The sequence below is a fragment of the Podarcis vaucheri genome, assembly GCF_965113315.1.
Source record: "Podarcis vaucheri genome assembly, chromosome: 2".
Classification (NCBI taxonomy): domain Eukaryota; kingdom Metazoa; phylum Chordata; class Lepidosauria; order Squamata; family Lacertidae; genus Podarcis; species Podarcis vaucheri.
Window position 1 is genome coordinate 110,965,935 of NC_138760.1, and position 24,358 is coordinate 110,990,292.

The 24,358-nt window shown below is 48.2% G+C and overlaps 1 protein-coding gene across 4 annotated transcripts in view; it reads right to left on the minus strand.

Annotated features, from left to right (window-relative positions):
- The window catches only part of LOC309524757 (sodium- and chloride-dependent creatine transporter 1-like), a 30,555-nt gene extending 7,370 nt beyond the window's left edge, over positions 1 to 23,185 (minus strand). Inside the window, exons 1-10 of one of the 4 annotated variants that reach the window (XM_082209751.1) lie at positions 22,858 to 23,185; positions 18,033 to 18,281; positions 13,647 to 13,778; positions 9,840 to 10,107; positions 8,797 to 8,929; positions 4,966 to 5,100; positions 4,636 to 4,739; positions 2,459 to 2,583; positions 1,589 to 1,701; positions 709 to 846 (exon numbers count right to left, since the gene is read on the minus strand). In XM_082209751.1, the coding sequence (XP_082065877.1) occupies positions 709 to 846; positions 1,589 to 1,701; positions 2,459 to 2,583; positions 4,636 to 4,739; positions 4,966 to 5,100; positions 8,797 to 8,929; positions 9,840 to 10,107; positions 13,647 to 13,778; positions 18,033 to 18,281; positions 22,858 to 22,888 (1,428 nt within the window). In that variant the 5' untranslated portion in view covers positions 22,889 to 23,185. Of the gene's footprint in view, positions 1 to 708; positions 847 to 1,588; positions 1,702 to 2,458; positions 2,584 to 4,635; positions 4,740 to 4,965; positions 5,101 to 8,796; positions 8,930 to 9,839; positions 10,108 to 13,646; positions 13,779 to 18,032; positions 18,282 to 19,798; positions 19,918 to 20,064; positions 20,086 to 20,715; positions 20,741 to 22,857 lie in introns of those variants that run through there. The other 3 variants (XM_082209752.1, XM_082209753.1, XM_082209750.1) reach the window with 3 other exon arrangements.
- Between the last annotated feature and the right edge of the window lie 1,173 nt (positions 23,186 to 24,358).

Here is a 24,358-nt window from a genome sequence, read left to right on the forward strand (position 1 = left end):
ATGAGGAGTGGGGCTATGGAGGCAGGGCTACGGGGACTTGTGTCGACAGTGTATCACACGGAGACACGTCACACATAGAGAGAGACGCTGGCCCCTCTCTGCATCTTCTAGCTCCAGCCATTCAGCATGGGACTTGCCAAGGAACTGAAATGGTCCTAACCATTAATGGCTGGATACCTGATTCACGGAGACTTCTTTCGACAGGTTGATCCTAAGGATTGTGAGGGGACATGGGGAAGGTGACAACGCGGTAGTTACCCCATGTCAGTAGAATTCCCCTCCCCTGGAACAGTAATTCTCAAACATGGGTCACCCATTGCTGTTGGACTACAACTCCCATCATCCCTAGCTAGCAGAACCAGTGGTCAGGGATGATGGGAGTCGTAGTCTAACAACAATGGGAGACCCATGTTTGAGAAACACTGTGGCCTGAAGGTTGCTGGAGTCCTAGCCAGAGCATCTCTTGCATGCAGCGTGATGGCTTTTCCCTTTGGAAAGCCATGGGTGCTGGTGGCGCGGAAAGGCATTTTTAACTGACTGCACCTTCCGAGTAATTCTTATTACTCAGGAGTTTGGACTGTGCCCAGGAGCTTCTGGTGGCCCACCCAGAAAACGAACTCTGCCCTAGCCAGCCTCCCCCCCCCCCGGCAAGCCTATGTAGCACTCACATTTTGTATAGAAAGGGTTTCTCCCACACATCGGCCTCACCTGAGTCACCATGGAGAGGTCAATGATACAGCAGACAAGGCAGCAAATTGCAGCAGTGATCTCTCTGCGCGGCGAGCCTGCTGCTGGCTGCGGAAACAGGTCTAGGATGCCAGTGATGAAACCCTCCACTCCCACAAACTGGCAGGATGAAATAACATATGAGAGAGAGGTAAACTTGGCACGAGGTGCTGGTCTATGCTCTGCTTAACACAGAGGTGTGGAACCTCAGGAGTGAGGTCCAGATGTGGCCCTCCAGGCCTCTTAACCTGGCCCCCGGGACTCTCTCTGGCCCTGCTTTGCACTCTGCACACACCCTGTGCCCCCTCAGCAGGGCAAACACATGAGTTCCATTTGCATTCAGGTGGACTGGCGAGTGCTGGTTCAGCCTCTTGTCTTCCTCTTTACGTGCTCTGTGGGCACAGCGTTACGCTCCCATTTCCATCATGCCATTGTAACCTGCTCCCCATCATCCTTGCTTCGGATGGCATGCCCTCCGTCGCTCCTTTCCTTCCCCCCTCCCTCCCGGCTGCCAACTTCTTAAACACCTCCTGTCCCCATGCTTCCAACAGCAGCACCTTCCCGTCTGCGGCTGGGTTAGCAAACCATAGCACAAACGCCGCCCACTGATTTCTGCAAGTAAAAGAAGCCGCTTTCCCTCTACGCCAGCCTTTCTCAGCCTGTGGGTCCCCAGGTGTCATTGGACTACAACTCCCATCACCCCTAGCTAGCAAGGCCAGAGCTCAGGGATGATGGGAGTTGTAGTCCAACAACATCTGGGGACCCACAGGTTGAGAACCGCTGCTCTACGCCATTTCTACATCGTGCCTCCCCCCGCAACGTGTTCTGCTCAATAAAAACACACTCCCCATGAGTGGCTTACCTGGCTGTCCAGCCCTAGGACCAAAAGCATGAAGAAGAAAAGTGTCGCCCAGAGAGGGGAGAGTGGCATGAGCGTCACAGCTTTGGGGTAGGCAATGAAGGCCAGGCCTGGACCTGCAAGAGACAATGTGAGTTAAGAGAGGTGCCGGCTGCAGCGATAGCCACCAGCTTGGGGATGGAACGGATTCAGGGAGGACGAGGCTACCCATGTCTACTAGCCGCACCTGTGGCTCTGTTCTACCTCCACTGCCACAGGCATTACGCCTCTGAATACTGGGAAGCGCAGGTGAGCAGGCTGATGCTGTGCTCATGTCCAGCTTGCAGGCTTCTCATAGGACGCTGCATGAAGGTGGGCCATTGGCCAGATGGAACAGGCTCTTCTTACATTCTCCCAAAATTCTAAGAAGTTACCTAAGCTTAGCATGCGAGAACACACCATTGGCCCGGCCGGTCCTGTTCTTCCCATTCTGATTGGCTGCAGTTCTCCGCGAGAACACACCATTGGCCCGGCCGGTCCTGTTCTTCCCATTCTGATTGGCTGCAGTTCTCCGTGGTCTAGTCAAAGTTCTGCGCTGCTGCTTGAGGTTCTTTTAAATGGAGATGCCACTGAGCCTTGAGGGACACAGGGGAGCTGCCTTCTTCTAAATCAGACCAAAGCTCCACCTAGTTCAGTGCTGTCTACGCTGGCTGGCAGAGGCTCTCCAGGGCTTCAGGCAAGAGCTATTTCCTGGTGCTACCTGGAGGTACCAGGTAGGCTTTGTGCTCTGCCTCCCAGCTATTTTGCACCCATGCGCCGCACCTTTTCATAGGGAAAGGGGGAAATGGGCTGATGAGGTGGGAATCGGAGGAAATCCCCACAGCTGGCGCTCACCTGACTCTGCCACCTGAGAGATGTCCACGCCCTGCTCCGATGCCATGAAGCCCAGGACGGAAAACACCACAAAGCCAGCAAAGAAGCTGGTTGAGCTGTTGATCACAGCCAAGACGTAGGCGTCCCTGTAGGGAGGATCAGGCAAGTCAATAGCCACAAGCCCACCCTCCACTCGGACCCAGTGGGTGACCAGTGCCCTGTCGGTTCCCCTCCCTTACAAGAGGTTACAATGCCTGTACCATGTTAGAGGTGCCCAGGACACCAGCCTGCCTGGAAATCACCCTTCCCTCTAATAAACCCAGTTGCCCCCTGCGAAGACACTCTGCACATGTTCCAATGTACTCTTGTCACAGGTTCTAGGACTGAATCTCACCACTAAGTATAGGTTGAGGGGTTCAAATTAAACCAGAGTTGGCTAGCATTAGATGGTAAAGGGTTCTTTTTTTTTGGGGGGGGGAACCAAGCATGGGTAAGATTTTGCATCGCAGACGGCAGCAAGCAACTGCATTAAACAGTGCACAATATAGGCACTATCCAATCTTCTGCTGGAAGGAAACTCCCTCCTGAAGCTCAGCTGTACTGTGCTAACCTCTTGCTGCTGTCACCATGAAGTTAGAATAATAGAATTGTAGAGCTCTAAGGGACCCCTGAGGGTCATCTAGTCCAACCCCCTGCATAAAGGGCATCTTAGGGCAGTGGTGGTGCATCAAAGGCTTCAAGGTATTGGGGTAGCTTTTGCCGCACTCCACCCCCATATTAACTCCCCAACTCCACACACTCCCTCGAATATTGCATTCGAGACAAATTGTGTGTCCATTTAAATTTATTAATTTCCTTATTTTATCCAGATTTCCGAATTTGTATGATGTCATAGAGCAGGACTTGGCAACCTGTTTGATCTTTAGGGACACATGCAAACAGCGGCTCGATGGTTTGTTTCCTGCCCTTTCCTGCTTCCTGGCAGCTGACGTTGCCAGGGTTTTGTGTGTGTGTGGCTTTCACCTGCACCAGCAGCAAATTAATTGGGGGCAACCATGGAGGTAACTAGCAGACCACATATGACATGAAAAACCATTGCCCTCTGGCGCCTGGTACTACGATCTGCAAAATGGAACATGACCAGTTTTATCGTGGCCTGATGATTATCAGCTTGTGGTAACGCAGAGGGAGGGAGGCTTTTTTCACTCGTGGCATCACTGCTGCAGAATGCCCTCTCTGCTGCAATGCGAGGGGCCCTATCAGAATTGGTATTCCGCCGACTCCTGAAGGCACACCTGTTCAGGCAAGCTCTCCCCTGAGCTGAACTAGTGATTTTAATGGAATCGTTTTTTGAGTATTTTCACTATGTATTAAAGTTGCAAGCTGCTTAGAAGACATTTTGGCACATTAAGTAGTATATAAATTAATAATACTGATGACAAGGGTGAGGGTGGCGTCTAGCCCATGGGTTCGCACAACATAGAGAAAACAGAGAAGTTTCATGGAAGGAAATATGCATATCTGTGCATACTCTGCACTGAAAGAACAAACAAACAGCAACCCAGACTTCTATGCTAAATGCGACCTAAAATCTGCACCAAGAAAAGCTGAATTCTGTGACCAACTTAAATGATCAAATCAAGCACATTTGCAGACATTTTCATCTTGCATAATTCATTCATCTTCTGCAAGTCATAAAAATGATACTGTACACACTGTGAGAACACATGCGCGCACGCGCACACGCACACACACACAATTTCAGCCCTGTATTTGTCGCCTTAGCTGTAAACCTGCTTTTAAAGAGGAGGGAGAGAGGGAATGGAGATGGTTGGGCTTCTGAACTCTCTGTACTGCACCAAATTCTGTACTTGTGCAGAATAGCAAAACACAGAAAAGGGGAAGCAATAAATGTGTTGGAAGATGACATGCAGGCTGCGGAATGGGGTGTGGTTGGGGACAGGAGAGAGATGAGGACCTAGTGGGGTGCGGGGTATAGATGCCACTATTTGAAGAAGCCCTAGTAGCATTTTCAAGGCTTTTCTTCAAGACCACAAGGGCTAGAAACAAACTCTTGTTTAAATGAAAGCAGTGTCTCCATCAGGATTCAGACAAAGCCAGCAGATTCCACACTTGGGGACTGAAAGCCATGCAGATCTCTTTTTAAAAGACTACCCGTATGCGGTGTGGGGCCTCACCTGTAGCAGTTGTTGTGGAAGCGGTTGTAGCTGCCAAGTGCGGTCAGGGCTCCCAGCCCGATAGCATATGAGAAGAAGATCTGGGTACCAGCATCAATCCATACCTGGGGTGAGGGGAACAGCCGTGGTATAAACCCCACCGAGTGGGGGGGCAGAACTCTTGTTTGCATGACCAGGCCTGGCCTGGCCAGAGGGCAAAGGCAGAGTTAGATGCAAAGGCTTGCCTCCCTGCACACAGATATTGGCTACGGCCTCCGTTTCCCCAGCTGCTTCCCTGTTTGAAACCTTCCACATCCCCTCTCTCTGTGAATGTGCCATCCCAGTTCTTACCTGAGCGACAGCAAGCTTGGTCCAGTCCGGTTTCAGGTAGTAGATGATGCCGTCAAGCGCACCGGGCAACGTCACGCCATGCAAGAGCAGCAAGATGAGAACCACGTAGGGGAAGAGTGCAGTGAAATAGACCACCTGCCAAGCAAGGATAATAATAATAATAATAATTTATTATTTATACCCCGCCCATCTGGCTGAGTTTCCCCAGCCACTCTGGGCAGCTCCCAATCAAATGTTAAAAACAGTACAGCATTAAATATTAAAAACTTCCCTGAACAGGGCTGCCTTCAGATGTCTTTTAAAGATAGGATAGCTGCTTATTTCCTTCACATCTGAAGGGAGGGTGTTCCACAGGGTGGGCACCACTACCAAGAAGGCCCTCTGTCTGGTTCCCTGTAACCTCACTTCTCGCAATGAGGGAACTGCCAGAAGGCCCTCGGCGCTGGATCTCAGTGTCCGGGCTGAACGATGGGGGTGGAGACGCTCCTTCAGGTATACAGGGCCGAGGCCGTTTAGGGCTTTAAAGGTCAGCATCAACACTTTGAACTATGCTCGGAAACGTACTGGGAGCCAATGCAGATCTCTCAGGACCGGTGTTATGTGGTCCCAGCGGCCAGTCCCAGTCACCAGTATAGCTGCCGCATTCTGGATTAATTGCAGTTTCTAGGTCATCTTCAAAGGTAGCCTCACGTAGAGCGCATTGCAGTAGTCCAAGCGGGAGATAACCAGAGCATGCACCACTCTGGGAAGGCAGTCCGCGGGCAGGTAGGGTCTTGGCCTGTGTACCAGGTGGAGCTGGTAGACAGCTGCCCTGGACACAGAATTAACCTGCACCTCCATGGACAGCTGTGGGTCCAAAATGACTCCCAGGCTGCTCATCTGGTCCTTCAGGGGCACAGTTACCCCATTCAGGACCAGGGAGTCCCCCACACCTACCCGCCCCCTGTCTCCCAAAAACAGTACTTCTGTCTTGTCAGGATTCAACCCCAATCTGTTAGCCGCCATCCATCCTCCAATATTATTATTAGGACATCGCCAGCACCACACTGGTGGGCTGTTGCACATGGGTGTTGAGTGGCAGCATTCAGATTGGTGGGTTGCAAGGTGTGGGTGCCTGGACTGCAGGAGGAAGGGATGGGGCTCATGTTAAAAAATGTGTCTTTTTTACTGGGAAATGATATATAATGAAATGAAAAGGGTGTTTAAAATAACATGGGGGGGGGAGAACCCAGAAGCCTTTCTTCTGTGAATTATAGGGATAGAACTACCTAAATTGTATAGAAATTTATTAATGTGCGCGACTACAGCAGCAAGAATGTTACTTGCCCAAAAATGGAAAGAAGTCATTCCAGCAAAGGAAGAATGGATACAAAAACTTATGGAATATGCAGAAATGGCGAAACTTACCAGAAGAATAAGAAATCAAGGGAACAAACCTTTTTTTAATAAAAGAATGGAAATGGTTTATTGAATATTTACAGATAAGTTGTAAACAGATAAAAACACTGGCAGGATTATTGTAATAACCTGCAGCTATGTGAGAGTATATAAATAAAGAAGATAACTAAATGAGCAAGTTAAATTTATTATCTTCTGAATATCCAAATTAATTTAAGGAATCGTAGAAAGAGGGGGAAGGAAGTCAAGTTTTAAAATGTCAAAATGAATGTAAAATCAGTGAAATGTATATATTTGAAATGTATAAGTACTTTACTTATTTTTTAAAATGTGTCTTTTTGGCTCAGAGACACACTAGGAAATTATTTGTTGAGCACCACAAAAATGCGCATTTCACAGAAGAAACGCTTGTGATGCTCAGAACGCCCATCCCAAAAGGCAACACACACACACACAAAGGAGAAATTAGGGCGACTGTGGTGTCACCTGATACAAGAGCACTGGCCGTATAACGTCTCACTCCCATCCACATAAAGAATTAATGCCAGATGTGATAGGACGCCAGTTGCATTTGCTTGTATTTAACGGTATTTTCTTACCACTGCTTACGCAACTTTTTTTCATTCACCACAGCAATTGTATAATGACAGTTACTAGCTGACGTCGTGTGTGGCTGGGTGGGGGTTGGCCTTCCAGCAAACACCAACGGTGCAACCACCGCCAGAAAATTATTATTAAAGGCCCGAGTGCTAAATCGGAAGGAGGAAGTGACAGCATGTTCTCAGATTCTATCTTCGCTGGGAGTTTTTTTCCCTTACAGTTTCTGAACTACAAATAAAAAATTTCAGCATTAAGATGCCGATGGATCCGTCATTAGTGACCGTATTGCGCTCCCTTTGTGTTATTATTGCCAATATACACTTGTTATCAGTGGAGCAGTTAACGTAATTTTAGGCTTTAGGCTTATTATGGGTTAGGGAGAGAAAGGGTGCTAATTAAAAGGTGGGGGAACCCTTTTCAGCTTGAGGTCCACATGGCCTCATGGGGAACCTTTAGGGGGCCACATGCCAGTGGTGGGTGGAGCCTGAGGGAATAGTGGGCGGGGCAACAGCTGCACACATGCCAGGCTACATGGCAGCCCCGCAAAAGTCAGACACACCCATCTCTCCATCCATCAAACGAGGCGTTTTCGTCGTATTATTAATATGGAGGAATCGTAGTTGAAATTACTAGAGACAAAGTTGATAGGTTTTGGTTAGGGAAAAGCTATTGCTGAAATTATTAATAAATAGAGAAGCACTTTTGGACTTTTTTGTGTAAAAGGAAAATGGATTAGTCTGAGACATTTGGCTGGGAAGATTGGGAAAATATTACCTAACAGAAAGTAGAATTGCTGGATGTCATTCTAGAGTGGATATTTTGAATAATTTCTTTTTCCCCCCCAATTATTTTTATTGGTTTTCCAAATTTATAGCAAACATAAAAGAAAAACATTACAATATAAAAAGACAAACAAACAAACAAACATTTATCCTAGCTATTATAATCTCACTTTTGATTTCATTGTTAGATGACTTCCTCAAATCCCCCTAGCTGAATTTCCATGTAACTCATTGTAGCAGTTTTCCAATACTATTTTCAAATAAAATTAACTTAGTCAATTAACATCTTTCTTTCTTTTCATTTTCACTTCTATCCATAGCGTTATGCAATTTAACATATTTACGGTAACTCCTAAGCCAATTTGGTACTTACAAATAGTTCTACTTATGTTATCTTAGAATATTTAACTAAATACTCCTTAACTTTCTTCCATTCTTCTTGGTACTCCTCCTCTTTCTCTTCGCGGATTCTTCCGGTCAGGTCGGCCAGCTCCAAAAAGCATTTTGAATAATTTCTTTTATGTAACTGACAGATGGAAAATTGGAAGTCTTTCCCTCTTTCCCCCCCTTTTATTTTTTTGGTTTTCCTTTGGTGTTTTATTTTCTCTTTCTCTGTTTTTGTTTTTATTTAGATTATTTTCTTTTATCTTATTGTATAATGAAAAAACTGTAATGAATTCTTATTTAAAAAAAAAAACCCCAAAGAGGCATTAGCACTATTCAAGGGCATAATCCAGGCAGCCAAAAGCACTCACAGAGGGCAGACTGGCGAGTCTTGATGGTCAAATTGAGATGCCTGGATGGGAACGTTCAGCCCCCCCAGGTGCCTGGGGCTCCCCACCTGAGGCTGCTTTAGGTGGTATTGTGTATTGTTTACTTCAAAATGTGTTATGGCAGCCCTGCTACATTTGGAGGGCTGTCCTGATGAGCATAGTCCTGAGCATCTGCCCTAAAGTCCTGCCCTGATGCCATAACTGACTTTTTTCTATACTTCCTCAGAAGCTTCCCCCACAGTAACATGCACACACACTTTTAAAGGAAGACCCATTACCTTCCCAGTTGACTTGACCCCCTTCCAGATGCAGAAATAGACAATGACCCAAGTCGTGAGCAGGCAGAGGATCAGCTGCCAGCTGAGCTCTCCCGGTTCACCCAGATCCCCCGAAATCCGCAGCACCTTGTTCCTAAGAGGTGGGAGAGGAAGTGGAGAGGGGAATTAGCAGGGGCTGCAGCTTGAGCATGAGGAAGACAAGAAGAAAAACCATTTGCCCCTGTCCTTATCTAGCACTGACTCTACCATTAGTCATTGCTCTAGAGATATTCAAAATATTAAGTGAGTTATAAACGATTTAAACAACTAACTAAATGAAGCACCTCACTTCAGATGACAGATTTCGGGTACCATTAAAAGGCAGCAAATAGTCAATAATTTTTGTAAATATAATTGATATAATATTTTAAAAAGGGGCCCCGCAATGGGTGTCTTCTTTCTGTTGTTTTTAAATTTATCTGCTGTTATTTTCTGGGCTAAAGTGGTACCTCAGGTTAAGTACTTAATTCGTTCCAGAGGTCTGTACTTAACCTGAAACTGTTCTTAACCTGAAGCACCACTTTAGCTAATGGGGCCTCCTGCTGCCGCCGCGCCGCTGGAGCACAATTTCTGTTCTCATTCTGAAGCAATGTTCTTAACCTGAAGCACTATTTCTGGGTTAGCGGAGTCTGTAACCTGAAGCGTATGTAACCCAAGGTACCACTGTATTTTTAAAGCTGTTTTTTATTATATTTTGTACATCATCTTGAAAGTGTGCGGAAGGTGATGAATAAACAATATTAGTAAATAATCAATGTATATAAATCATATACTGTCTTTTTTATCACCATGGATAGCACCCTTTGAATTTTCCGCCTCAGGTGCCAAAATGTGTAGGACCCCCTTCTTGTCTGCACCATTCCTCTCCCTCACTTTCCGGTCTCCCCTTATTCTTCCCCACCTGACCCTGTGAATTCAGGAACCTTTCCTGCAGGCCCCACACCGCATCGCCCCCCAAGAGACCAACATCCAGGTATCCCTCTAGGGAACTAGCACCCACTCACTCCCAGAACTCTATGATGGGCGAACGCTGGTCAGCCAGGTTGCTGCAGTTTCTGGCAGTGCTGCTGTTGGTGGCGGCGGTGCTGTTAATGTCGCAGCCGCCCAGGCCAAAGAGCTCCGTGCACTGGGGGGTGTTCCAGGAGTGGCCGCAGGTGGCCCAGGGCAGGGTTTCCGTCAGCGAGTGCACCAGGTAGAAAAGGCCCCAGACGAGGATCATGATGTAGTAAGAGTTGCAGAAGAAGACAATGACCATAGAGGCCAGGCCCAGGCCTAGGGAGAAACGAGATGGTCAGAGGCTGGCTCAGGGGAAAGGGGAGGAGGCATGCGCTTCTTCCTGAGGGAAGGGCAGCATGTTCAATTCCCACCAAGGCCTGGCTCGGGCATGCAGTGAGAATGAAGTGGTAGAGCCCCAGCGTGGTAGAGCAGAATGTACCACTTTACCTTCCAGGTGAGAGATCATATCTTGAATGCTCCCTTACGTGAAAGGAAAGGGAAGACCTCCCTGCAAATAGAAAATAAGCACTGTTTTCCATCTCCTGGTTTTTTGTTTTTTTAAAAAAAAACAAGGAAGTGGGGTGGTCCCTCACTGACAGCCTGAGATCCATTGACAGCTGCTTGCACCAAATTCAGATCGTTGGTCCATCTACCTCAGTACTGTCCACACTGACTGGCAGAAGCTCTCCAGAATTTCAGGCAGGCCACATCCCCAGGTATTAGACTTGGATACGTCAGGGATTGAACCTGGTACCTTCTGGGTGCCACTGAGATACAGTCCGTTCTGGCACTTCCAACACCCCACAACCTCACTGTGCTGCATGCGCAGACTGGGCCTAAGCCCTGCCCAACTCCACCTTCTTCTTCCATGACAACTTTCTGGCTGAGCTGCACAGCTGATAGCGAAGGCGGCATAGACTCTACTGGGGAGCAGAGGGGGGAAATCTGTGCCAGGGAAACCTTAATTCCTCACCATGGGAAGCTCAACTGTATAGCCTACATGTTGTTGTTGTTGCTGTTATTCATTGCCTGCCCTTCGCACTAAGGTCCCAGGGTGTTACTACAATTAAAACACAACTTTTAAAAACCGTTTAAAGCAACTTTCTATCGCTCACAAAAATAAGGTAGGTCCCAAAAATAAATTATCTCTGCTGAATGGTCTCTTTAAATTTGAAGGTTCATTATTGTTCCACAAGATGTGTATTTCTTGAAGGGCCAGAGCAAATAACGTGACCTAGTTTTACAGCTGTGAAGCAGTATAGAAAGTGCTGTTAAATTATGTTAATTAAGCTGTTGGGTATAGTATATAAAGAGCAGCACCTAGCTCTCTCAGTACCCTGGTGGTTGGGTTGGTGAATGGGTCATGCTTATTGATATAATTAATGTAGAAGGAGTTTTTGTTTTTGTTATTACAACCGAGCTAAGGTTATTGTGCGTTTCTTGAATATGCGGTCTCCCCAGCAAGCTTTCTGCAGTGCAACTAATCTGCAAATAGCCAACAATCTCATGTGTCAAAAGCCAGGACAAAGAGGAGTGTCTTCATATACAAACGAAGCATCCGTTTACCTTATCTGCACACTTTATTCTGCAAAGAAGCAGAAGGCCAAGACTCTGTCAAAGCCCCAGCTCCTCATTCAGCCCCCAGTCCAAATTCTGAGCCCACAAGAGACATGGCCCACACGCTTTCAAGCTTCCCGGCACCACGTCCTGAAATAACCTTAAGGGCTTTAAAACTTGCTCTGAATTCTTCATCCAATACATTATTCAACGTGTCGGCAGAATCCTCACAGCCCTGCGGTAGCCCCACGTTACCCTGACTGCTAATGTACGTAGAGGGCTGGATATGAGGCATTTCAGGCCATGCGTCAAAACGCATTTACCGAGTGCACAGCCGTTGCTGCCAGCCCTTTCGCCTCATCTGCCATGTCCGTCTCCTGCCCCCCTCCCCAAAAACCCAGTTCTGCTAGTGTAGCCTTATCTATATGCCTGGGAAGCTGCCGCGCTTGCTGGTGTAGGCCCAGCTCTGTAGGCCCAGTCTGGATAGTTAGCCTTGGTGAAGACTTGAGGTTTTCATCCCCAAAAAAAGTTTTTGATTGCGTTTCCACTGAAATGAGGCTGCATTTTAACGTTGCATTTTAATCTTGTTTTTTAAGCTGTATTTCAATCAATTGTTTTTATATTTGGTGTTAGCCGCCCTGAGCCCGGTCTTGGCTGGGGAGGGCGGGGTATAAATAAAATATAATAATAATAACAACAACAATAATAATACACGATGCAATGTTGGAGGGGTGGGGAATTGCAGGTGGCTAGTATTGAGAAGTGACAAAATCAGTGGTAGCGAAAGGGGATTCTCCACTCACAGGCAGACTCAGTCCTGTGTCTACACCCCACCCTCTCCATTAACTCAAAGGGAGGAGTCCATCCTCCAAGCCGCTGCTTAGTAAAGGGCCTCTCTGCTGCTCCTTTTCAGGGCTGTGCTAGTTCTTCCACAGCAAGGACGGAGGTAGTCTGGTTGCACTCCGGCCCCAGCCAGCCAACGGCCCAGGCTTAAAGTTGGAGGGAAGTGCAGCGCAACATTTGGAGCGCCACTGATGTTTCCCCATCCTTGGCCTGTCGAAATGGTTGCCAGGCCTTCCAGGGAGGAGTTTCCACACTGAACCAACGAGTCCCCAGCCCCAGCCAGGCATCCACCCTGGAATCCCCGTGCAAGGTTCCTTGGCAGACAAGTCGATGTGGGGGCTTCTTCCCTGAAGGGCAAGCCTTGTTTGAGCTGTTCAGCACGGCTCAAATGACACACAGGAAGGCATGCTGAAATCCACACTTGACAGACTCCCTCTGCAAACTGTAACTGCCTCATTGTCTGAGGCCCAGCTTGTCTGAGGCCTGGCGTGGGAGTCTTGTTATAAACTCAAAAAAGCAGCTGGTCCCTGCTGGAGTTCCCCCAGCCAGCTTAGCCCTCTAAGGCCTGGGGCAAGTGTTCCCTGTTGCCCCCCACACTCTGCACAGGCCTGGCTGAGGGGGTGGCAGCCACAAAAGGGGGCAGCCTCCCACTCAGCCCCTATATAATTCAAGCCATGCCCCAGGTTACATGAGAGCACATTCTTAGAGCCCTTGACGTTTTCCTAAATCTGAATGTTTTTTTGGGGGTGGGGGTAGGTTGGTTAGGAAGGACATTATTTCAAGCAAACATGTCTCTTGTTACTGAAACCCTAATACGCCTCTATGTCACGCTGGGGACCCAAAGAGCGCAAATGGAAAAGCCTCTGCTCTGGTAGGAGACTCTCTTGAGCTACTGTATTTTTTGCTCTATAAGACTCATTTTTTCCCTCCTAAAAAGTAAGGGGAAATGTGTGTGCATCTTATGGAGCAAATGCAGGCTGCGCAGCTATCCCAGAAGCCGGAACAGCAAGAGGGATTGCTGCTTTCACTGCGCAGTGATCCCTCTTGCTGTTCTGGCTTCTGGGATTCAGAATATTTTTCTTCTTGTTTTCCTCCTCCAAAAACTAGGTGTGTCTTGTGGTCTGGTGCGTCTCATAGAGCAAAAAATACGGTACCTAAGTCCAGTGTTGGGCCCCTGCAGAGGCCACACAACTTCAAAGGGCCTCACTGCTCCCAACGGGCTCTCTCCGTCTGCAAGGCTGTATGGATTGGGCCCAAAAGCAAGGAGGTAGGCACATTGCAGGTATCTCTTGGGCCTAGTGCACTCAAAAGCCTAAAGCCGGCCCTGAGAATATGCCTTTTCCCTGGCAGCAACTCCTAAGTGGCTCCTAAGCATAGCCTGCTTATTATGCGGTTCACATTCCAAGCCTTTTTACCTTTGAAGAGTGGGGCGATGTTCCAGGCAGAGATCCCACCTTGCTTCATAAACTGCCCAAGGGCCACCTCCAGGAAGAAGACGGGGATCCCCCCGACAACGACGATTAGTAGATACGGAATCAGGAACACACCTGTGCAGAAATCGGGAGTCAGCCCTGTTGCTGTAAGAAGCACTGCAGAGGGGTATGAGAGACGGGGCCTTTTTGGTGGTGACCCCTTAAAACTCTGGAAACCCCTCCCAGGAGAGTTCTGTCATCCTCACTCTCTTTTTGTGTGTGTTTGACACCCACTTAGAGGACTATACTCCTAACCCCACTTATCTAGGAGTAAGCCTCCTTCCGAGTAGCCATGGTTAGTCTTCTGCTCTGTTTTGAATCTTTCGCTCTGTGCCGCTGTCATCTTAATTGCACATAAACTGTGCCATTCCCTCACCCCCACCCCCGCTTTTAAATCATCTCATTGTTAAGATATTTTTAGAGGGTTTATTTTTGGTGAGCTGGTTTGAGTATAAATTGTACAGAACAGTGAAGGGAAACAACCCAATTAATTAAATGAATAAATTAAATAAAAAGTAGCTGGTCCGGCTCAGCAGTTTCATACGGATGCTAGGAGAAATGTGGACCCAAAGGAGTCAGATCCTGAGAGTTTTCCCCCATTTTCATAGAATTACAGGGTTGGGAGGGACCCTAAGGGTCATCTAGTCCAACCCCTGTAGTGCAGGAATCATGGCTTTCTCTCCCTTGTTGTTCACCAACCTGCTATACAGGGTGGGGTGGGGATGTTGATCCCTAGCTCCTGTTTACTTCCGCAATGGGTTCTTGTACATTTAGGAGCATCTATCTAACCTCTCTAGCCTAGCACTGTCAACACTAATTTGCAGCAGTTCTCCAGCATTCCAGGCAAAAGGAAAATGTCCTACAAGGATACACAAAAGATTGAATCTGAGACCTTCTGCAGATTCCCTGCCCTCAAGCTAAGTGAGGCTCAGTTTCATAGCACGAAGCCATCAGAAGCAGCATACAAGACACACAAACTCAGGTTCTGAAAACAAAGAAACTCTAAAAACAGTAAAACCTGCTTTACCCATTCTAAAACCAATGTCAAGAATTCTTAAAAATATGTATGTAATTTTTGTATATTGCTATTTCCCCACTGTATATCTTTACTTGTTGTTTTTTGCTTCTTCCCTGCTCTGGGATTGAAAATATTCAATGAAGAGCGTGTTACAAATACTTCAAATCAATCAACCCACCAGAACAAAGCCTCATTAAGGACAAGACATCATCTAACCACCTCCAGGTAAGCTGTCCGCAAGCAAAACCAGGATGAATGCTCAACAAACAGGTTGACAGGAGGAGTCCTGTTTGCATGTGAGCTTCTAGCACTGAAAGGGACGTGGGTGGCGCTGTGGGTTAAACCACAGAGCCTAGGACTTGCCGATCAGAAGGTCGGAGGTTCGAATCCCCATGACGGGGTGAGCTCCCGTTGCTCGGTCCCTGCTCCTGCCAACCTAGCAGTTCGAAAGCACATCAAAGTGCAAGTAGATAAATAGGTACCGCTCCAGCGGGAAGGTAAACGCCGTTTCCGTGTGCTGCTCTGGTTCGCCAGAAGCGGCTTAGTCATGCTGGCCACATGACCCGGAAGCTGAACGCCGGCTCCCTCGGCCAATAAAGCAAGATGAGCACCGCAACCCCAGAGTCGGCCACGACTGGACCTAATAGTCAGGGGTCCCTTTACTTTTACCTTCTAGTACTGAAGGCATTCCCTGGCATCCACTGCAAGCAATCCTTTCTTGAGCATCTGCTTCTGTGTCCTAGAAACTGAATCCTATGGACACAAACCAATGGACAAGGCCTGGGACCCAGTATTCATACTGCTCCGTTTTCAAGTGAATTCTCCATGGCTAACATCCACGGACCCAGTGGCCTTTAAAGGTGGTTTGTTTCACTCTGCTAGTTCTGTAGTCACATGGCCTCGATTTTATCTCCTCTATGTTATTCCCCCCATTGGCTATTTTCGATGCAGGTTATACATAAACCCAGTTTGAATTGCGTTGCTCACTACATGGATGAAATAAATCAGCGGGGGCACAGAATGATTCATCTGATGATTTCCATAGCAGTTTTGCATCTGTGGGTAGGGATGCCTGCTATACTTTCAGACACTGCTGGAGATGGAGTGTGTTTCCCCCCCCCCCTTTCTTGTGTTACAAAACCCTTTGAAAGAAAAGCATCCCAGACTGTTCAGCTCGGCAGCACAGAATCCGCTTGCAAAATCAGATTCGCTCATCTGGTCTCATTGAACTGAGACTAATCTTCCCACCCGGCTAAGGTTTGAGAAGTCAATGAGCCAATGAGTGTCCACAGCAGCTCCTTCGCTCTCCCCTCCTTCCCACCCTCTGGAACATCATGTGATGCTGCACACACACACTTCCTCAGCTGGGTATGTGGGTTATGCTTTTCCCAGTGGCCATGAGAGATGAGTACAGGGTGGAAGGAAAGCCATTAAGGTCCCACATGGAGGAATAAGAGCAGAAAGGAGCAGGAGCACCACAATTCAGAATCCAGGACTGAATCAGAAGGCTCAGCTAAGGAATCTGATTTCAGCACTGGGTCTAAGAGAAGCAGAGCAACAATACAGAATGATGCCTCTGAGCATGTGCAGAGTTATCCCAGTTTTCCATTTCCACATGGAATGAAAAGTAAGGTTCTCAGGAAAAAGAGGGATGTCGGCTAGAGGAACCACTACTGCTCCCATCAGCTTTGACTGGTCATGCTGGTCAGGGCTGCTTGAGTCCTGTAACAACTGGAGAAGCAGAGGTTTCCCATCTCTGGGCCAGAGCCTTGCAATTCTTGGAGAGTTAGAAGCAATTTGAAAGAAAGAGTTTTGCTCAAAAGTATATGCATGTGTCTCACTTTTTTCTTCTCTGATAAAAGGATTTTGTAGAGTGGGGTTTTTTTAAAAAAAAGTTTCCAGATCTGACAGTGGGATAAAGTCAATTGAGTCACTTTCTTACCTCTTAAAAATGACTGTTTGTCTCCAGCCTTACTTACTTAACCAGGTCCCAATTAGAAATAACGCACAGTTAGGGATTAGGCACATTTCAGGGATGGTGCAAAATTTTGCAGCTGCAAAAGTCACAATCCGAGGGTATACGTTGCCTGGGCAGGTGGGGCTGCAGCCGATGCTCGTCCTACTCGGAGTAGATCCACTGAAGTTAATAGATGTGACTAACTTCGGTTCATTAATTTCAACAGGTCTACTCTGAACAAAACTTGGCTGGATATAGCCCCATGATTATTTACCAAGTGGTAGCTTAGCACACTGCTAACGGTGCATGGAACTAGTTAGGCTGTGAGCATATTCACAGGCAGAAGAGAGAATGTTGTCATGCTCCTCGCCGTCTCCCTCGGGAAGTTGTGGGCTCTCCTTACTAAGCAGAGGATGGATGGTCATTTGTCATGGATGCTTGAGCTGAGATTCCTGCATTGCAGGGGGCTGGACTAGATAGCCCTTGGGGTCCCTTTCCAACTCTACAGTTCTATGATTCTATGCAGCTTCTGTGTCAAGTTCAAGCACATGATAAAATGCACATGGTAAAATGAAAAAAGAATGGGAGTGCCTAAATGAATACCTTAAAAGCCAAGATTCGAGGAGAGAAATCTGGCTGAGTCTGGAATAACCTTGTGAAGTGAAAGGATAAAAAAGAGGGATTTATATCTAGATGCTAGGATAGAGATGATAAGGAAAACAGGAAGACACAATGAGAGGTAAAGGAGGTGCTATGGGATTGGTGGAAGTCAACGTTTATTTTTCTTTTTAGTGTTTATATTATTAATTTGTAAGATTTGGATTTGTGGGGGTTTTTGTATGCTTGTTTTTGTGTTTTGTTATTTTTCATTGTTTTTGTGTGTGTGTGTGTGTGTGTGTGTGTGTGTGTGGAGAATACTAATAAAAGTAATAATAATAAAAATTAAAAATCCCATACACCACTTGCTACTGACAGACCTCACACATATTTGTATTCTTGCAGTGGTCTTCTGCCACTTAGGGATGAAAACAAATTCTCATCTGCATTGACCCAGGCTAACCAGAAGTGAACAGAAGAAGCTACCCACAAAATGCGACAGGACACAGAATAGGGAAGCTGATGTTATGGCCATAGGAGCAGCAAAAAATGGGTTAGGTACTACAGGGTACCAGGATGATTTTGCTCCTTGCAAGTCAATAGAAGCTACCTCTTCCCAGATCAGCTCCAAGCTCAAATTCTTTACTTCCTCCAAAAAAGAGTGTCCATTTTCAGAGTCTTCTCGCCCTCAGTTTAGACACCCGCTCTCACCCACCCAACCTGGTCCCTCCCCCCCCCCCCGTGGCCACCTCCTCACCTCCTCCATTCTTGTAGCAGAGGTATGGGAAGCGCCAGACATTGCCCAGCCCCACAGCAAAGCCAACACAGGACATGATGAAATCCATCTGCCGGGTCCAGGTCTCCCGCTCAGGAACGGGCAGCTTCCCGGGGCCCATGGGTACCACCAGAGGGGCAGTGATGGCTCTCCCTTCATGGCTGGACTCTGCTGTGCCACCAGTCGCCTCGGCACCCTCTGCCTCAGCCAGCTCTGAGCACCCACTGCCCTCTGTCGAGGCAAAGAACAAAGGATTAGTCAAATCAGCCAATAGGTGCAGGGCATCAAGCCAGCTTTTGAACAATCTCAATCTATGGCTGAAAAGGAAAATTAACCTGAGCTTCCTCCTTTTGAGCATGTCTCCTTAATTCCGGTTTCCTACTTTTTGCCACCCAACTTTCACATTTATCTCTGCCACCAACAGGACTAGAAACTTAAAATTTCAACACGAAACAGAACCTGGAAGGTTCAGGAGCCATCTGAAAGAATGTCCTCCTCCACTTTTTCTTTTCCAGAAATGTATTGTTTCGTTTTTGGCATACAAATACCAGTAAAACAGTACGTAACGCATGACAAAGAAATAAAAAGACATGAGCGTTGGTCAAAATTTAGTATTGTAACATTTTTGTGGCTTGTCCTTGTTTAGTAGTTATTTTCTTCACAGCCTGTAAATTGCCTAGTTTTTATTCATTATACAAATGGACAGCAGCGCTTGCTTTTACGCTGGGAGAGATACTTCAGGGAGGAAACCTAATGATCCACGGAAGCTCACCCTTTCCTGAGTGTCTTTTGCAAGATCACTTACTATGGGTTAGTTATACCTTAGCAACCTTCAGCCGTACCCAGCGAGTTGCTCATGGATAACACTGCATCAGCCTGCAGCAAGGTCTTGAGTACCACACAGCTCTCTGTCTTAAGGTCCTGTGCTGCTAAACATCTTTATAAACGGCTTGGGCGAAGGAGTAGCTTATCAAATCAGCGTATGGCACAAAGCACAGAGGAGAAGCTAATGCCCTAAAAGTCAGAGCCAAGTCTTAAAAAGACCTCAACAGGCTAGAACGCCAGGCCAAATCCAACAAGATGAAATGCAATAGAAATTCAATAGAAATAGGTACTAAGAATCAATAAGCAAAAATACAGGATTGGGGCTGGGTGAGGTTGGTGGGTTTGAGAAGAGAGACCTAGCTTTGTATCAAAGCAGTTGGAAAGGATTTACCATATTTTTCGCTCTATAAGATGCACCAGACCACAAGACGCACCTAGTTTTTGGAGGAGGAAAACAAGAAAAAAAATATTCCAAATCCCAGAAGCCAGAACAGCAAGAGGGATCGCTGCGCAGCGAAAGCAGTGATCTCTCTTGCTGTTCTGGCTTCTGGGATAGCTGCGCAGCCTGCATTCGCTCCATAAGACGCACACACACATTTCCCCTTACATTTTAGGAGGGAAAAAGTGAGTCTTATAGAGCAAAAAAATAGGGTAAGCATCTTAGATTATTGTGAGCTAAGCATGAGCCAGCGGTGAGACACAACGGCGTAAAAAGCGAATGCATTCACATAGGTTGCATTAACAGATCACGAGGAGCAATAGTTCTACTCTTAGTCTGCACTGGTCAGACTGTGCCTAAAATACAGTTCTGGTTGCCACATTGTAAGACAGAAATTGGTCAGTTGAAAGGATGACCCAGAAAAATACAAGGGGTCCTGGAAACAAAGAAGAACGGCTGAAAAAAAGTTGGGTAAGTTTATAACCTGGAGAAGAGAAGACTCCACGAGACATGATGGCCATCTTCGAATATCTAACAGGCTGCCCCACAGAAGTTGGGAGGAATTTGCTCTCTGTCGCTCCGGAGGGCAGGACCAGAACCAGCCAGTGTTAATTGCCAGGAAGCAGAATTCAGCTAAAAGAGTTAGGAGCAACGAACTGGTGCAAGCTGTTCAACAATGGAACAGTCCACTTTGGGAGGTGGGTGGGCTCTCCTCCGATGGAGGCAATGAAGCAGAGGCTGGACACCCACCTGTTAGGGACGCAGTGGCCGCATCCAGGTATTGCAGGTCCCGCGTGGAGCAGAGAGAGCTGAACTAGGCAGTCTCTGAGGTCTCATCTGAGTCTATAGCTTGTGACATTTTGGTGCCTCTAGCTGCTGCCTTAGAACATCTGGGTGCTGCAGCATCACTTGGGTAGTGCACCACCCTGCCCCTTGCCCTAATCCTTTTCATATAGAGTTACAGGTGATGTAAGCATTCTGATCAGTGTTAATAGTTGTCAGAGTGGCCAACCAGAAACCTGTGGGAAACCTGCAAGCAGGACCAGATCACAAGAGCTCTCACCTTCTCCTGCGGGTTCCAGCAGTGGGTAAAATGACTCCCCCTAATGCTATGGCTTTGCTCTGGAGCCTCTTGCTTCCCTGGCCTGGCCAGGGCAGGAGTGGCACTCGTTTCCCAGGTCGAAAATCAATGCCTCTGCCTGTGCCAAGGAGCTAGCTTGGCATCACTGCCTGCCCTTTGAGGCCCATCTCTGCTTTTTCGTTTCTTCGAGCGCCAAGTACTTCAGAAACACTTGGGCGGCTCAACGAAGGCAGGAATTTTCCAGGCCTACCTTTTATATAATGAGCAAAACCCTTTAAAGGCGGCGGGGGGGGGGGGAGGAAACACACACAAAAACCCACCCTCTCTCATTCTGGAGTCCTAGTTTCGACGTCACAATGCAGGGTGGTGAGTCACCCACTAGGCAGCGATGCTGAATCCACACATTCATACACATGCAGAGGGAGTCACAGGAACCCGCACATCAGGAATCACGCTCACAATGGGTTTGCACACATGCATACACACACACTGAAGTGCATACTGGGCTGTTGCACATGGCGGTTTCCATTTCCCCCACCCCCAATGAGCTGCGGGGTGGGTGGGATCCCTTTTCCCTTCCTTCTTTCTTTCTGAAGCCACCGAAATAAAGGCTGCGTACGCTCCATACACGCAAAGCACATTTAAAGCATACTATTTCACCCCAAACAATTGTGGGAACCGCAGTTTACCTCTTGGGCATATAATTCCCAGGGCCCACTGCAGTTCCCAGGATTTTGGGGGACTGCACTTTGAATGTGTGGTGTGTACAGAGCCGAAGAGAGAGTTAGCCGGCTCCTCTCCCCTTCCTTCTAGCCAGCAAAGAAGCTCATAGGAGAAACGTGGGGGTCTGCACTGGAAAGGGTGTTTTCCAGCACCATCGAAACTCTTGCTGTCGCCAGCCCTGCTCTATGGGCAACCCAAATTCCTCAAAGAAAAGAACCTCGCCCTGGGGAAAGCCCCGAAAATCTCCTTTTGTGTTGAGCAGCCTCTGCAAAACCAGGGCGGAGGGTGCGGATGACCCGTTTTCAACAGCAGCAACAACAAAAAGCCCCCAGAAGAGACAAGAGTTGTGAGCAGAGCAAAGCAGCAAACAACAGGCCAGACACAAAGCCCCTTTTCCTCGTTGTCTGGCTTCCCTCCCCCCACAGCCAACGTGCGTCCAAGGCCCTGGCATGTGACGGAGCTAATCCTCCCCACTTGTGGGGCTGAGGCTGCCGGACACCCTTTGCCTACCCCCCCTCCCTCGCCTGGGTACAGATCAGCCACTTAGTTGGCACCACTCACGGGCATTCTCTTGGGCAATGCTACAAAGAGCACATGCTTTCTCAATAAAAAGGAATGAGGGCAGGGAGGAGGTGATTGGCGGTTGATGGTTGCACACAAAACAATCTTGTTTTCTCTCACACAAATGTACACACACACACACCTTCTGCTCCAGCTGAGTTTTTGCCTTATAAGGGGCTGATGCAGAGAAACCTCCAAGTTCTTCTTTTTGCCAGCTGCCCTCGTCTTGGAGAACCAGCTTACACGAACCTAAGAAGGATCCTGCTGGATCAGCGCCAGTGGCCCATCTACTCCAGCACCCTGTTTTCCCAGGGACCAACCAGACTCCCCTTATGGGGAACCCGCAAGCAGGATACGTGCTTCGGACATGTGGGCATTCAGTGCCAAATGGCAACTGTAGTGCACTGGTGATTAAAGGTGGGTCACAGGACAGCAGATCCACCACCACAGAAATAAATATGTGGTATAAAGATAAATTTAACAATAAGAAATCGGTCTCCAAACGCACGTTTTGGTTAAAGGGGTCTGAAAAAGCTGGAGGCTGCTGCTGCTTTAGACTACACGCCCTGAGTCCATAGCCCATTGACTCCACATGAGTTCCCCTGGAATACTCACCCTCCCGGTTCTGTATTCAAAAGAATCCCTAACTCTGATTCAACCTCCTGCCGCCACTCCTGCCTTCCAAAGGAGAGGGGGAAATAATGGAGAAAGGGAGAGAGCCATAAAGTACATAAAGTGTGTGCCCCGGGCACAGCACGGAAAGCCGCAAAGCACAGGGCATCCTGGCAGAGAGAGGAGAGAGGCAATGAGCAGGAACACCTTGGCAGAGACAGGACTTACTTCTGGCACAAGGCAGGGAGAGATGCCGGAGGGGCAAAAGGCGGATACAGCCCAGCTGCTTGAACCCATCCATCTCAGGAGGCTCGGTGATGGCAGCATTTGAAAGCAGAGTCTATTGTGCTAAGTCTCAGTCCGGAGTCGAGATGGGGCACTGCTCTGTTCACCTGGGTCGCCACTGATGGGTCGCCAGTGATGCTTCGCAGGTGGCACGCAGCCGGGCTGCTACTTACCTGAGCCCATCCACAGCGGGAAGCAGGGTAGGAGAACCGAGGACTCCCTGAAACCCCACACCCCGGAATGCAACCCGGCCCTATTTCCGATGCCAAGCCGGCGCTTACCTGAGCAGGTCTCGGTGGGCACTGGAGCCATTGGCACACTGGGCTAGCGGGCAGGAGGCTGAGACGGGTGTCGGGTGTCGGGAAAGCTGGCTCCGGGTCTTGGGAGGGGATCTCGGCGCCGTCTCAGAAGCAATCCACAAAGCACTTGAAGGTGAGACGGAAGAACCTCATTGATGGGGATTTACACCAGGGAAACGGGCTGGGGCGGGCGAGGGTCTGGGCAGGGCCTGGAGCTCAGAACCAGGCGGCGCGGGCAGCGCTGAGACGACGCTCCATCGCTCAGCTCCGGCAGCGAGGCTTCTGGCTCTTCGCAGCAGAGGCGCAGCAGAGAAAGGCAGCAGCCGCGGCGGCGACGCCGGTTTGGCCCCCGCCCCGCTCGCGCCTCATTGGCCCGCCGCTGCTGGCAGCAGGCCTGCCGCTTGCATGTCGGGAGATGGAGTCCGGGGTGGCGCTTGGGTACCATGGAAATGCAGAGCGATGATGGAGGCGAGCAGGTGCACCAGTGGGCAGGGTGGAGCCAGAGAGAGAGAGAGAGAGAGCAGGGCCTGGATTCTGCAAGCGCAGGAGCGAAAGGCGCGCAAAGCCCGGCGCAGAGGTTTGGTTCCGCTTTCTAGCCGGGGATCCGAGTTGCTAAGCAAGAAGCGAAAACAAGGCTTGCTCACTCAAACATTTGTTTCCACCCTTTCCTTGTGGGGGGCAGAATTGTGCAACTACACAGGCTCCTTCCTGGTAGATTTCTGCCTAAACTTTCTGGGGAAGTCCTTCCTCTCCTCCCACCCCACCCCGGCATTTTCGCAAGCATCTTCTTAGCTTTGCGGGCAAGGGAGTTTGTTTACCTAAATCTACCTTCCTGTGGCTAAAATCCGCAGTTGCTTAAAATGAAGCGGCCAGTGTTAAGGTTTCAGGTGGCCGCGTAAGAGAAACCCACAGGCCATCAGGAAGGCAGATAAACCTTGCCAAGCAGCCGACGCTGCACAGTGAGGTATTTGGAAATAGGGTGAACATGTAGATGAGAACACAGAATTCCAATTAATTTGTAATCCATTGGTAAAGGGCAACCCAAAAAGACTTATTTAAATATCCCCTGGGTCTGTAGAAGTATATATTGAGGAAGCTGGGATAACTCTAATCAGTAGAGCAGGAGGCTGTTAATCTCAGGGTCGTGGGTTCAGATCCAGGTTGGGCAAAAGATTCCTGCATTGCAGGGGCTTGGACTAGATGACCCTCATGGACCCCTCCAAGTCTACAATTCTGTGATTCTTTCAAAATGCCAGAAAAGCAATCGATGGAGTGGGAAAGTATATATAAATGTTCTAATGGACAGAGAGTAGCAAAGCAAACTTAGTAAAATAATAAAGGGAATAGCATTACTAGGTATACCGTATTATTGATTGATTACATTTATAGCCTTTTCTCCAATAAGCTCAAGGTAGTGGCTCCCTTGCTCCTCATTTAAACCTCACAACAATGCTGTAAGGTTAGGCTGAGAGGCAGTGAGCGG